We start from the raw sequence: 16,437 nt of genomic DNA on the forward strand, positions 1-16,437 counted from the left end.
AAAAAAAAATAAAATAAAATAAAGAGGGATATTAACTGTTCCTGTTTTATCCAATTTGAAAAGGGACAGGTTGTAACGCTCTCATAAGTATGTATGGCCTCCCAAAGCAATGCAACAAAAGCACTATTTGAAACAAATTTCAAAGCCATAAACAATTCATAAACACAGTTTATAAATTAAGAGCAGAGGAAGAGGTGCAACCAAGTCAATGAAATGGAAATCTACTTCAGAAAAGCTCTCCACTTGCTGCAATGTGATTGCAAGAGGAACACGCAGTGAAAGGAAGCTGTTATAGCCCCACCACACAGAAGCCGATGTTAGAGCCACATTTACTGCACAACTCCAAATCTCTCTGCTCAGAGAAGGCCAGCTGGAGAGACTAAATCACGTTCCTTCTTAGAGACCAGTTTCACTAGGTCATGATTGATTTCCATCAGTGAGAAATCTATGGCAGCATGTATGCCAGCTTCCTACAGCTTGTATAGAAGATCTACGGAACCTAGATTCCAACACTAAAACTCAGAATCATAAAAAAAAGTTCTACCATTTTAAACAGCATCTGATCCTAAAAACACTGCAGTCTACATTGCACATTTTAATTAAATGCCAAGTAATTTCTTTGCACATTTTATTCTTTCAGAGGACTTACAGACCTGCACTATCTTGATTTCTGAAACTTAATAATGCAGTTCAAGTGGATGGCTACCCTTCTTGCCATTAAAAACAACACAGCTTTTCTATGACAATGGCAGGAAAGTTAAAAAGTAAGCAAGCATCAAAGACATTTTTTGCTACTTTGAAAAAGCAACTTAGTAGCTGAAAACAAAAGACTTGTAATCAGCTTTCCTGTCTATTACTTCAAGACACACTGAAAGGCCACAAAGTGCCTTTGGGCTTGCCATGCACAAAAAGCAAGGTGTAATTTAATAGTCTATGTACATAACTATAAAAATAAGGGAAAGAAGAATTTTCACTGCTAACTTGACTGAATAATACCATTTTCCAACCACATATAACTTTGCATTTTGGGAGGAAAATTCTCATGTAAGTCACATTTAAAACCCATAGAACTAGGAAGCAATCTTAAACAGGGGTGGGGGTTTTGTTGTTAAAATTAGACAACTTTACCTGCTTACTGTTTATCTCCATTACACACTCGTCATTTTTTTGTTGTTTGGGTGGGGTTTTTTGGTTGGCTGGTTGGTTGGTTTGCTTTGCCTTTTTACATTTTCTTTTTTCTATTGTCAACAAAATGCACACCCAAATGTCCCAATTTATTTGATACATGCTGGTTTACACAGTGAAATACTTTACCTTTTTAAAAACTGAGTATTCTTCCTCAGTGCATGCTGAAGTATTAAGTTGAGGAGACAAAATTAACCCTCGGCTACAGGGCCAAAGGAGAAAGCTACTGTAAAAGTCGCTTCCACAGAAGCTGAACAGCAGTTCCTATGTGTATCCCATGGCTCCTGTGTCAGTGTGTATGGGCCCAACACAGAGCTCGGTTCTGTGTGATCATGGATGCCTTTCCATCCACACCACCTATCGAGAGCTTAAATACCTTGGATAATCTATCACTTCATTCCAAGTACGGGCATGTTTTCCACAATACTATAAAACTTTTAAGTAGCATTCAAATTTCAGAGCTTTATTTAGAACTAATTTCTGGATTTCAATTCCGTTTTCATTGTGTAGCCACAAAACTACCTTCCTTGCCACCCCCAAGAATTTGTTTCAACTATATATATTTCAGACTTTTGGCAATTTTTTCCATAGTGTAGCACAGTCTATTTGGCAGCTTAGCACCAGAGAGTGAATATCACTGCTGTATAGAGCTCCTGACATACTACAAACAAGAGGTCAGGTCAAACCACTGCAGAGGTTGGTCATCCAGTCAATATGAAAACAGCTGATGCAAACCTCAAATTATGGATCCTATAGTAAATGTGTCTTGATCCCTTTCTGTGACAAGTTCAGGAGGAAACAACGAAGTATGCACTAGGTGGGTGAACAGACTTACTGTATGGTGGTTTTTTTTGAAAATATATATCATTATCACACATGGCAATAGAAACCCTTCAAAAGTAGCAAAATATTTAACTTGGGTTCTGTACGAACAAGAACGATAGTCTTTATTATATCACAATTGCTGGTGACAAGAATTACAATGCTGATGAGGAAAAAGGATTTTTTTTTCCTTCAAAAACCTTTGTGATGATGCACACTGGATACTAAGAAACGGAAAAGAAATTCTAATGACTATGAAAAACAATTTAATAATACTCTTTCATTTAATCTCAACTTTTGTATCCTTATGCTGTGCATTTTACAACCTTCCTTACCTATCCTTTTTTTTTTTTAAATTAGAAATTTTCCAAGAGCTGTTTCTTTCCCTCCAATCAAAATATGAAAGTATAACACTTCAGATCATATTATGCTACACCTGCTTTAGGCAACTAGGGAAGTGCTGAATGATAAAAATAGCTAGTAAGACCCGTTTGTGCTTTGAAATCCTCCATGCCCTCTTCCCTATCACTTTTAGGTTAACTCTTGACCCATCACGTCACAATGACTATTAAGGTTGATTCATACACACAGAATGGGTGGAAAAGTTGCTGCAGACTACAGCAAGACTTGAATCAAATGCTTATGTATTAGTCCCAGTCTAAGACAGCTTCAGACGGCAGTGCTGCCAAGAGCAGCAGTCCCACCTTCACCCATTCCTCAACTATTTATTCTGGTTTACTCGATACTTTTTCTAATATCAGCAACACCATCAGTTCAGTTACATCAATCAGATAAGGCAACTGATCTAGACTAAAACAACTGTTTTTTTCCCTCCCAGAAATGGAAGCTATCTGTAGAAGATTGGGTACAACTCTCCCTCGCTACTTAACATCATTAATGCATATGCTGCTGCTAATAACAAATAAAATGAAAAATTTTGCTCTGTTTGATAACTAAGTGCATGCTATTGTTCATCTCCTATGTCATTATGAAGAATATATCCAACCAGCAAGACTGTATTAGAATGGGCAGACTTTTATTTTGCATCACTTCACTTTGGTATTCAAGCATTGCCACATTGTGAATTCCAAGTATATCGATCTCAGGAAAAGCCTCTTGAAAAAGGCTAAAGACAGGAAGAAAATAAGGGTGATTTTAGCTAGTATTAAGTTGTTGAGAATTTCATGGCGCGTGGTACCATCCACCAAATAGGTACATGCAGGCACCCAAGGGCATCTTAAAGTTTGTGAGAACTTAACGCTGAGAATTACTGCATCTGAATCAAGAGTAGTACACAGTTAAATACACTTATTTAGTAACATAAACATCTACCTATCTTTATCTATTTTATAATAATTTGTACATCCTAGTATTACACACATACCTGGATAAACTGGTACATACAAAGTCAACTAGTGAGTAATAAATTAACTACATAGAAAAGCCTAGAAGTATCTTCAGCTTTAGCAGACGTACATAAATAATGATCAGGCTCCTACATTCTCACTAATTGTGAGGACTGTAAGATATTTTCAAAAATACATTAACAATGTTTTTAACCATATTTTGATATGGACCCACGGTGAATGCAAGGACATACAATTAACAACACTGCACCCTCAAATTGCTACTCAGTGATGTAAAGCATTAAGCATCAATGTGCTGCAAGTTATTTACATGCTGATGTGCTTTGCTAGTTCAGTGTGGAAATATATAAAATATTAACAGATGTGCCATGCAAAGCCCTAAATTTGAGATTAAAGCTACAGATTCATTATTCCTTAAGTGACTAAATATAAATCCACACACAAGCACTATCCCTCCCCTCTCTGACAGCCTTTGAAGAAAGTTTGGATACAATTAAATTCTTCATAGGCAGTAGATTAAACAAAAGCAAAAAAGAATAAAATTAAAGAGCGAATACAAGATGTTTTCAAAACAAACTATGGCATTTCTCCAGATTATTTGTTTTATCCTAATTGAACGGTTCTTTTTTTATTATTTAATAACACTTGCTTCCCTTCTGATTTGTGGTTATCGCTCACTATTCAGTTACTAGACTTGGTGAATCAACTCGGTTAAAAGCCATCAAAACAACCCACTTTAAAATGCCACATCTTTTTAATATTTAAAATGACAGGCTAGCACTGACTGTGTTATAATTAGAGTGATATATACTTCAAGACAATATGTATCGCAAGTTGTGTTTGGAACAGTTTCTTAAATGACAGTGTCTCTATGCTATAGATGTAGCACCTTTAAATAATCAATTTAATTCAAAGCAGCCCTGAGAAGGATTCATTCACTTACCCGTATCCAGCTGTTGGCCTTCAATTCCACAGGGTTCTGTGGTTCACTGCTGTATAGACAATATAAGCACCACATCAGAGTCTTCTGGCTTTCATCTGCAGGGAAAAAAAAAAAAAGGAAATAAGGATACATTTAGAGAAAAAAAAAAAGAAAAATCAAAATACAAACAGAATTACACACAACAGTCCCTACCTGTCCACAGAACTAAAGCCCTAAGTATCGCTCTCAACTCATAATGCTTCTATTCTACCAGATTCACTCCACACATTTAATATTATTCATATGTAGTTTTTGTGTATTCATTTCCTTCAATAGCAATTTAAAAGGTATCAAATAGTTCAAAATCTATACAATATTGAAACGGTCTTAAGTAACATGCATGACCTAGTGTTGCATTCACATATTTGCAGCTATCATCAATGAACCTTCAATTCAGTATCTAAATAACATCATTAATAATAAACACTGAGCAACAGCAGTAAAATAGTTATTACATCGTGTCCAAGGTTTGCAAAATTAAGAACACTCACTTCTGAATAATTTAAGTTTGTGAAGTAGGAAATAATTCATAACAAGAATGTAAAACATCAAGTTTTCTCCAAGAATATATTAACTTTCTCCATGATTCAGGAAAATGACATTTCTGCAGATAGCAGAAAAGCTAAATGCTGATGGAAAAAAAATCCTATCGCAATCTTCTGTTCAGGATCAGATCAGGTTTTACTTAATTCTAACCCACTGTTGGAAATGAATTGCCTTCTCTGAAAACCGACTATACTGAGCAATACTGTCACCACTGAGATGCACAGATACTATTATAGTGGAACTGATTGATTATTTGGAGTAAGCAGTTGAAAAGGCATTTAATTCATTATTACTTCCCACAACTATGTTTTCAACAGGCACTGTTTTTTTAATATTCTTTGGCAGATACCAAGAGTTTCTGAATTTCATCGCATTTATTTCATGCAATAAAATTGCATGATTGTAGTAAAAATTATGAAAACTGGATGTAATATTGTAGCTCTGTTATCATATTCACTTAGTAAATGATATTATTCTTCTTAAAAATAATACAAACAGGGAATACCATGAGTTTTAGAAAATATATTAGAAGACAGTATCAAGCTCAAAAAGTGATTTATTTTGTTTTCTGTGTATTTGTTATCCAAGATGCAATAAACAGTATTATTTAGAAGTGCTTTGTTGGCAAAGCCTGAAGAAAAAATAAAAGCTCTAATAAGTAATGCCTGTATTTTCACCAGGTGATCAGAGATGTTAATATTGATTTAAACCAGTATTCTTCAATAAATGTCCAAGAAGCCTGTAGGCCATTACTGGCCTCCCACTGACTAACATTTCTGCACAGAACTGGTTTCTCAAACATACACATTTAAAAGACTAGAATTTTGGCTATTCTGCCATTGTGTGTTTGGGGATTCTTTTATAATATGGATTTTTACAAGGCAAATAATTTCCTAGGTTGTTTAAGATTGCAGTTAAAGGAGACATCTTGCACACTCCTCTGCAGAAATTTAAAGTATCCATATACTTTGTAATTATATCCAACTAGTATTCAGACATCAGCACTGAGGCAACTATCTCCCTAAAAAAACATTTCACCTAAACTCTAGTATGAAATTATATGCAAGGAAAAAATAAACAAATACTGTTTTATTTGTTTAAATGACTAAATGATAGCCACTTGTTTCTGGAAAACAAAGATTTTAAATATTATTAATTACTAGTACTAAAGTATTGTCTGTTTATAAAGTCTGGCTTTTGAAAAAATTTTAAATTATATGAACTATACAGAAAGAGAGGGCAGGGAGGAGAAGAAAAATCAAGTCCAAATCGCCTACCCAAACAAAGTATACAGATAAACAGAATGAGTCAAAAGAAGGAACACTTGAACTATGTGTATCTACAGTACGCCATTAAGTCATTTTATTTAAGTTATGGTTGTCTTTTGACCTAAAAAAAATAGAGGAAAGAAGTGGAAAAAAATGCATGTAACTGCTTAATTAAACTTCTGCATGAAAAGACTTTTTGCTATACATGATGATTTGCTGCATACTATAAAGTAAATTGCATATATTATTGCCTGTCAGAAATGTAAATCATTATGATGAAAGCTAAAATGATGAAAACAAGGCTGATGAAAACAAGGCTGATGAAAATGACATACTGGTGCACTTTGCCAGTATAATGAGTTTACACAGACTTAGCTAGGTACATTCAAACCTCAATCTAAGTGAAGCAAATTTAATTTGTGTCATAGCTACGCCAACAGTTCCCAAAAAATAAGGGACTTGTACAGCTTCACAATTTTCCCAGTCAAAACTACTTTTTGGCTATAACCAAAACTGAAGCAGCCTCCCATATTTCTGTGAAAAGTAGAAAAAAGGACCATACAGTCCTCTTGCTGAAGTACCCAGTGACGCTCTGAAGGCCACTCTCAGGTTCTCTGTTTTCTTTTCAGCACTGCTTTGGAACTGGACATGAAAGATGGGAAGATTAAGAATAAGCGGGTACAGATCTTAAAATAATTGTCGCAGCTGGAAAAGATAATCACATTAAAAGACCAAGCACAGAGAGCTACAGAAAACTTACTGGTGGGTTTTTTCCTCCCATTTTTCTGGTAACTGTGATCCCCATGGAAAACATACCACCATGGTATGCACTGAAAATCATTATCAGGATACCAATGAAGGCATCTGATCTTATTATGGCACTACCCAAATAAATACCCAATTAATATATTCAGAGGAATAAAATTAATAACTCAAAGGTGGAAATTATATCCCAAAAAAGGTCACCAACTATCTACTGGACTAGGCTGATATTGTAACTCCAACTAAAGGAATGAAAATTTTCTGTAGGAAATTTAAGACAGCTTGGAAGTTATTTTGTTAAAACAAACCAACAAACAAAAGCCCGATCCTTTTTGATGAATCAGACTTTCTTCCCTGCCAGTCTCACATCAAAAAGAAAAAAAAGAAAACAAAGAAAAAAAAAAAGGCAATGCTTTTCTCATTGTACAGTGTGGTCTCAATCATGCTATGACACAGTTAGTTTACAAACACCCTGTTATGAACAGGGAACTAATTAGTTACTTGTCATATGCAAGGAACTAATACAAAAACCCTAATCTTACAGCCACAAATATTATTTTTAGAGCTTGTTGTAAAGTTTTATTGAAATATATCAGAAAATGTTGATTAGCTAAAACAGAACTTTCTGTGAAAATGAATGCATACATAAGCATACACGCTCACACACATACACCGACGTAAAGAGTCACCAAGAAATTCCCCGGCATTTATAGTATTAGTTTGGGATTCAAGACACTTGGGCTCAAAACTCAAACCAGGAGGGTCCTATTGAGGAGATAATCCCCCAGTCCATAGAAAAAAACACTGGAATTCCTTACCAAGTCTGAATTCCTCATGTATCCCTTGTGGTTTAGGACCACAAGTACAGCCATGAGATTTTATTTAGTCGTGCTTCCTTCACATTAGCGTTCTAAATAAGGCTAACTCGGTCACCTCCTGCTCAGGAGTGTTTATGAGGAGATTATTTTCCCTTAGAGACCATGCTTCCTGCACTAAGTGGTCAGCCATATCAGCCTCCAGCACCAACAGACATTCATCTAAAGTGATAGGTATTGTGGTTTGGACATGATGCAGAAGCATAATGTTTTTCCTCCTCCATTCATTAGTACAAAAGACTGAATTGAACAAAATTAGTTCCTTCTTCTGCGAGGGTGGCCCGGTCTCTGACACATGTCTGAATGAGCTATTTATCCAAATGAGAAATTACATGAAACCCACTTGAGAGTCAGCATCTGCTATAGCCAGCATTATCTTAAACAATGTCATCAGAAGTAGTGCCAAACAAAATGAAAATCTGCTGAATCTAAAATGCCAGCAGTTCAAAAAGCACTCAGGTGGCTCCAAGAAGAGGAAGTGGTGGGAATGTATACGCATCTTCAGGTCTATTGATGTCAGAAAAACTCCTTGACTCATCTTTAATGCTTAAAGTGAAGCATTACATTTTGAGCAAGTGAAGTTCTCTGAATTGGCATCCTTGCAACTTTGAGACCCATAAAAAACCATATAGTAAAACTCCATTCTCTTGCAGTCTTCAGAGGTAATGATCAACTTGCAGGAAAAGTGCTTTTCTTGCTTTAGAAAATGCTGAGGGATACCAAAGAAGAGAAAGGAGTAGAGGAAACCAAGAACATATTGCTGGGGTTGTTGTGAAAAGGAGTCAAGAGCAGAAATAGATGGCTTTCAATTTTGATGAAATATACAGAAGCAGCTACTTTATATACCACAATCCATTTTCAGCTCAGAAAAACTGATGGTCTAAAGACTTGTGTATTCCAAACAAAAACTTAGAAGAAAAGCATGTGTGTAATTGTTAACATCAACAGTTATCAGCATTCTCAAAAACAGGAACTATGATTAAAAAGGGAAACATTGTAAAAATAAGTCTATCAAGTATGAAAATGCTTTTCTCAAAAGGTGCCACAAAACCATGTTTGCTGCTCTGCAAAAGTGATCACATCTAAATCTATGGATTGTTCCAAAATTTTCCTTTCAGAGAGGAAGTGCCGACATAACATCCATTTACCATGTGTTTTGCAGACAAGTTAATTCTGCTTGTGCTTGGAGCTGTCTAGAAGAAGATAAAGCCAAACCAGAAGACATATCATCACATTAGCCTAATGCTGTGCGTAACTTAATAGGTGAACTTCCAGGTGAACACAAAAATTGTCCTTTGCTGTATTTCCCCAAAAGGAAGTATAAAGCAGAGGAGACAAAATGCAGCCATTCTTTTGTAGTTGTAGTAGTAGCAGAAGACTGGCAAAAGATTATTTAAGGGGCTTACAAGGAAGGTCATAATTAGCTTTCTGCTTAAGAGTAGGTCCCAAGTCATTTATCAACATATCAACTTCTCATTTCCTGAAAAATGTACTGGAACTGCTGGTGAGGTAGCACAAGTAGTGTCTCGTCCCTCCCGAGAGTTTTCCTGTCCTGAATTTATTTTCTTTATTCTTATCTACACACATATACACTACCAGTAACAGGCTCTTGAGTTTTTGTACAGTTTTTTTTTCCTATGTCACCACTTCACTGTTTTGCTTTTTATTCCACATGCATTTTCACTGGTTTGTAAGATGGGGAAAATGCACATTCAGAACAAAGTCAATAAAAACAAACACAATCATAACTTAGTATAGTTTTACACTAATAAAAAACCAACCCAAATATCACAAAAATATTCTGATATATAACTGGAAGAAACTTCTGTTGAAAGTAATCTGAAACACTAGATTCTGTACATTCTGAAAACCTAACAAAAATGTAATTAATACAAGAAAATAAGAAAAACAGAAATCAAGACGCACATAAGCACTCACTGCTTTTAAAACCCACTGCTCCGAAATCAAGATTCTGTACTAAACCATGAAATTAATTAGCTTTAAAAGTAAATTTAAGATTTCTCAATGTCACATCTTTTAAATAACTTGGCTAACATTTCCATCTCAAAATTTTACTTACGTGAAAAAGAATGTTGTGTTTTTATGGAAAAAAAATCAAAGTCTTTAACAAGTTGCATTTTTCTAATTCCTACAGAATAAAATTTACAAAACGGCTGCAGAAATATCATTACACATTCTTACCGTATCCCATAACAAAAGGATTCCAACAAAGTCTTCCTAGAAGTTGGCCAATTAAAGGGAACTGCTGGATTGCTACAATTGAATCCTGTTAAAACAAAAACAAACAAACAAAATAATAAATATACTGCACATCAAAAGTAGGTTAGGAGAACTGTTAATGACACAGATTGTTGTAAATTACAATCCCAATGATTTTGCTGTGAAATGCTCTGGAAGCAAAACACCTGCATGTATGTAATAAAAGCAAAATTTCCTGAAATTGGCTATAATGTCATAATTCAAATAAGTTAAAGCTTAAGTAAGTAATTTCCTCACCTAATACTTAATTATGGTAGAAAACTTGTTCATTTGCCTCACATCCAGTAATCAGAAAACAGCATTAGGAACCAAGATTTCATAATAATAAAAGCACAATCAAACTGTATTTGTGTTGATCGTCATTGCTTTAATATACTATCTCACAGAGTTTCTGAAGAAATGAATACCTACTATGGCATAAAACTAAGTACCTTTCTGTTACTCTCGCTTGCTTTCTTTAAATTCAATTACATAATGACTAGTCCATAACAAACTGCTATTTAGCTTTTAACCAAATAGAAAGCAGCTTCACTATAAAAGCAGCAGACAATGTAATTCATGTACAACCCTCTGTAATCAGCCTTATTTTTCCATTTTTGTAGCTTTACTATCTCATAAATGAAGGCTTTTAAAAATGGTGCTGTGCTGAGGTAGCATGCAAGTAGCAGGAACGATAACCATCTCCTGCTGGTGCAATAAATTCCTTACATTTGTCTCACATTTGGGGCTAGCCCTAGACTTTCTGGGGCCGTATTCACAAGGTCCACTTCAGGCCAAGCCTCAGATTACTTGAAGTAGCAACATTAAGGTAGATATTTTTTCCCCTCTTAAGAAAAAGATATATATAAATACAGGAAGAAACATCACTCCCTAGAAATCTTTTATTTAAAAATTAAATTCAGTTCAGAAAAAAATATCAACTCTGCAGTCTTTAGATAAGAAGAAAATTTAATAAGAAGTACTTCCAGAAGAAGTCAGTCTCATGCCATAATGCAGTATTTCTAAAGCTAATTATACTGAATACATATACTGAAAAAGCCAAGCTCAGAAAAAGATACACAAAACTAAATATATAAATAACAAAACTTACTTTTAAAAAAGCACTCTAGTGAGTGCAGACAATAATTAAATTACTAAACAGAACAGCCAGTAGCATCTGCCAAGGATCTGACCATGCTGCTAGAATTCACTATGTGTGCCATAACACTGGGGTTAATGTGTCAACAGACTCTCTCTAAGATTTAAAGGATCAGTTACAGTTTTGCATGTTAAGGCCTTTAAATAATCCAATTTATGACCTGACAACCAGAATCAAATTCTTGTTTATTTTAAAGAGTTTTTTAAAGAGGCTAGAGCATTGGCTGGGAAATCTCACGTGACAACAACCAATCAAGAAGAAAAAGCTCCTTTGACAATAAATCAGGGAAACAGGAAGCACACTCCTGTTTGCATTACCTGTGACCGTTTCCCCAGTTTGCCTCTTTGATCCAGCAATACATTAGGTCAATAACACAAACCTCTTTGCTACTGTTAGCTTCTGTTTTGTCAAAACACGGTGCAGATTACTTCTGAGGATGTCTTCACAACAGGTCACTCTTCCGTTTAAAGTCACTTACCATATGTTTTAAAGTTTCATAGACCTGATGCAGAAACTCCTGGAGCTGAGGCAAGTGAAGGCACACATCCGTCTGTGACTCCTGCGTGGTGGCTTGACCCCATTTAATAGCTTTATCCAACCAATATTCAAAGTCCAGTTTGGGCACCGAAGGGTCCTGGGCCATTCCACAATCCTGAAAAAATGATTGTAACTCCCCATCAGGCAGCACTGAACACTGGCTTCAAACCAAAAATGAAGACGGGAAGAAGGATACATGCTAACTTTTGTTATGTTCACATGTGAAGGGGGATGCAAGAGGTGTCTTTGCATTTACATCTCAGAGGGTAAAATTGTAACACCGTTGTAACAAAGTAGGAAAAGGGGCAGAGTAATCCGTAAATTACCTTATTATTACTTTAAAATACCACTCAGCTGTGTTTCAGGCTTTTGTTATTTGAATTTGTGATCACCAATATTTCACTCAAAGAATATTAGAATAATGAGTGTGCATTTATTTAGATTGCTTTGCATGACGAAAAACTGAAAATGTCCATTTCAAGATAAATGAAAGCATTAAATAAGGCTCAATCAAACCAAAAGGGGTTAGGTAGCTTTTGCTTGTTTTGAGTTCTATATTTGCAATTGATCATTGGTTTTAAGTGCAAAAAGAGTACTCTCCTTAAAAGAAACTGATAAATTTAGTATTTCAGCTCTGTTTTCTTATTATTATACAAAGGAGAGGGGAAAAAATATGAGCACATGCAGCTTTACATACAACTCAGTACTGAAGAAAAGCTGTACTGTATGTAACCTATATCCAATGGCACACTTTGCTGTAAAACCAGGGTCTTTGAGAGATAAGCATTATTGCCAAGCCAGAATGTTAAAATCTAACCCAGTAACTGCCCCAGTAAAAGACAGCAAAAAAAACCCACCCCACACTTTTTCTGCTTCCCAATAACATTTTTTGTTGGCAAAAGGACAGAGAATAGCACAGCAGGCACTACACCAACCTTTAAATCTCTCTGAAAGAAACACCTTGTAGGCTGAAACAGCAAACAAGCTCTTGCAGGCATTCTTCGTTCTTTCTGTCAAGACAACTGTCAATTAACACACATGTGGCAGCAGTTTTCAGAAATGTACTGTTGCCCACTTGGAGACAAATTCACACACCCATAGAAGCAAGAGAAATCAGTGAAGATTTACCTTTGTAAGCTAAAGAGCTATAGATCAACAAAATAAACCTGAACCTAAGCAGCAGCCCTTCAAATCAAGCTTGCTTTAAACAGCTAACCCTTACAATTACATAATTTATATAGCATGCTAATCTGAGCCAGATAAGAATCTGAAGATCATTATTAAACTTGTTTAATTTCTACAAGTAATAAATAAATAAATGCCCCATAGTGAATCTCAACTATTATTTGACTTTGGATCCTGTCCAGCAAAAAACAACAAAAAAAAAGAAAGGTAAAGCTGGCTTGCCAGAGTTCAATGCATATTTGTCCTAAACAAAAGTAATGCTTTTTGTGTCCTTTATCATACCCCTGTTTCTACCTGCAACTCGTGCTGCCAGCAGAACTCATAACAGACCTGTGCAGTGCCAAGATCTTACTGATCTTCTGTGAGTATCAAAAACAGGCTACAAGACTTCATCACCATAGCTCTCTGAAGCGACATAGGTCAAACACCCAGCAGCAATTAGCCATCAAACACTCTTATCATCACAGGGACATAATAAAGCCTTTAAGAACAAATCCAAGCCAGGAACTGAATTTACACATTTAAGTAAATTAATGAGCCTGTTTGATGTTCCCAGGTAAGATTAATCCTCCCAAATAACTGAAAAATAAGTCCTCTGACAAAATGGCTCCTAAAAGTTCAAGAAAAAGGGAAGGGGAAAAAAAATGAAAAACACAGATACTCCAGCCTTTTGGGGCCATTCACATGAGTTAACTACATATTAACAGAGAATCTGAGGTAAGCAAATCAAGCAGCCTTATCTCCTATACCAGGTACCTGTAATTACTATTCCAGGATGCAGAACGGCACAGCCATCACAGGCTGAGGATGGTCTTTTTCCAGAAGTCTGACATCCCAGCTCCATAAGAATGGTGTTTTACCTCCCTTTTTACTTATAGATAAATAAACCGGATTGCTGGTTCAGAGAGACCCCTTAGCAACTCCTTAGCTGATCCAGAGCCATTGCCTTACAGAAAAAATTGTCAAAGACTGTGCATTCTTTTTTAACTACAACAAAAAAAAAAAAACAAACCAAACCAAATGGAGAACATCAGCACAAATCATAAGAGAACGGAAATCTTAAAAGCATATCTATTCTGTGTGCTGCAAACTGCAAGTATGCATTTTTTACAGTTTCTGATAGTTAATTCCCTTAAGGTATCTGTCCTGAGTATCCTGGATATGAGCAAAGTACTGTCCCATCAACAGACTTGTACTACTCTTGAACCTGTCTTTCCTTCACCAAAAAAACAAAGTCGTTCTGTGTTCAGTGCTATTCAAAATCCTCATCTGAGATGCAGTTTATTTCACACAGTTGTCTTGCTGTATGAAAGCATAAGCAAAGGACTTGCACCAAAAAAACAAACAACTCTACATTCTAGAGTTCAGAGCTTATCTTCAGAATGATCAATCCTGAAGTTGTTCCTTTCACATCATTTTCTGCAGAAACAGAAATAGCCTGTTTCTAAAACCAAGTTCAGAAATTTTAGCTGCAGTCTAACGCTCACTCATGGACAAGCATATGGGTAAAAATGGAGAACTCAGTTTTCCATCCCATTTCTGAAGTGGATTAAAGGACAAATAAATGTATTTTCCTGTTCAATGAATTTTCTGAAACTCTTCAAACTACCATCAGAAATTAGGAGCAAGTGTTCTATATGACTAACAGAATGGGTAATCAGCAGTGCATATCTGTAATAAACTGTGCTATATACACTGAAAAAAATGGGAAATAAACTATTAAGAGTGACATGAATAACAATCATTGGTTTTAGGGGGAGGAGGTAAGGTTGAGCACTTCTGTAAAGCTTTATACAAGAACTACTTGTGCCAATCCAATGGTAGCAGAATCCCCTACAGCAACTACAAGGAACTGAATGCAGGTTTTCAAAAATTATCATCACAAATTCTGTTAATGCTAAAAATATCACTATTATCTGTTTTGGGACACAATCAATTCATGGTTTATAAAACTTATCATAAGATCTACAGAAGAGTTAATTAAAGCACCATTTCCAAGCACTGCTGCATTGTTCATATAGGCCATTGGCCTTTGTTTAGCATTTTATATGTGCTTCAGTTCATCCTTGATCAAGAACATGCTTAATTCAATAAGCACTAATATCTAGCTGCATTGCTACATTGCTTATGACACACTAAAAGAAAACCAGAGAAAATAATTATCCCAATCACCTGTTCTATTTCCAATAGCATGATTTTTTAAGCTGTACTTACGTGTTTGCTTTCTTTAGAAGCCCCCAATGAAATAGTTATTTTATTGATTGTTATATTATTATATTGTTGTATTATTGTTATATTGTTAATAGTTATTTTAACTACAGCATTTAGTCCTGAAAAGAGCAATTTTATTCATATAGCTTATACTTGTCTTCACCTCAACATTATTGGAAAGCATACAGTATAATTACTGAATGTATAAATAACACAACTAAAAAGAAAACATAGCATACCAAACCTGACACACAGATTTCATCTCAAAAAACTGTCACAGGTTATATCGTCTATTAACAAGAGAAATATCAAGCTATTAGCTAATGAAATGTAATTTAAACATTCAGATCCCAGTCAGATACAGAACATATTAATAGACTTACAGAAACTATAGATAATAAAGACTTGATTCATAATTTGACTTTTCATATTTGCCAAGTATATTCCTAGTCTCTCTCATTTCCACTCTCTTCAGTTAGTTGGGACTCCTTTTATTTCAGCTGCCAAGAATGAAATACTGTTTCATATTTGTGACTATTTATTCCACAATATGAGAAATTCAGAAGCCGTATTTACTGTGAACCACCTTAAAATACCCTTTATTCTAGAAAGAAGGGGAAGAAATAGTCTTCACCCATGCTCTCTCAGAACCCCCAGTCAAAACCTCCTTGTCTTGTACTTTCAGGCACAGGGAACCCTGTGGAGCTCAGGCATGAGGGTATTTGTTATGTCTTTCAGAAGCTGAAGGCAGCATTTCCAACAAGAAATGGATTAGCTTTCTCTGACAAGGGAGCTATCTGGATTACTGTCTGAAATGTAACACTTTAGTCAGTAACTTTTGTTAACGGATCTTCAGGCAAAGTCCTATAGTACACCGGGGCAGTCCACTTAACAACAGAGTTACTGCTACATTCTCCAGAACACACACATACAAACACCATACCCTCACAGCCTTCCACGTTAAGACATACCTGAATACCATTCATCTGTGACAGACAGTGACTTATTTGCAAGGGTAGGAGAGATACCAATAAAGTTTTTAGAAAACTTCTCACAACTATCTCCTTATCTATAGTCTGAAAATTAAATACTTTTGCATTCAGCATGTAAGGTAGTAAAAGAATGAAGTTTTTTCTCTAGAACTGTCCAAAAAAATCTTTTTAAGTAAAACCATAAAGAGAAAAATCAAGCGAAAGCAAAGTAACTTCTTTACTATTACAAATTCTGAAACTCAGGACTCAGCTGTAGTAAAAGGGGAATATGTGGTTGCTAAAACATT

At 35.4% G+C, this 16,437-nt stretch overlaps 1 protein-coding gene across 1 annotated transcript in view; it reads right to left on the reverse strand.

Annotated features, from left to right (window-relative positions):
• FANCC (FA complementation group C) overlaps nt 1–11,874 on the reverse strand; it is a 65,899-nt gene extending 54,025 nt beyond the window's left edge. The window contains exons 1-3 of the mRNA XM_074166466.1: nt 11,704–11,874; nt 10,010–10,094; nt 4,318–4,412 (exon numbers count right to left, since the gene is read on the reverse strand). Coding sequence (XP_074022567.1) covers nt 4,318–4,412; nt 10,010–10,094; nt 11,704–11,868 — 345 coding nt within the window. The 5' untranslated portion in view covers nt 11,869–11,874. The remainder of the gene's footprint in view (nt 1–4,317; nt 4,413–10,009; nt 10,095–11,703) is intronic.
• Between the last annotated feature and the right edge of the window lie 4,563 nt (nt 11,875–16,437).

This window comes from Numenius arquata, chromosome Z (assembly GCF_964106895.1).
Source record: "Numenius arquata chromosome Z, bNumArq3.hap1.1, whole genome shotgun sequence".
In the NCBI taxonomy this organism is placed as follows: Eukaryota; Metazoa; Chordata; class Aves; order Charadriiformes; family Scolopacidae; genus Numenius; species Numenius arquata.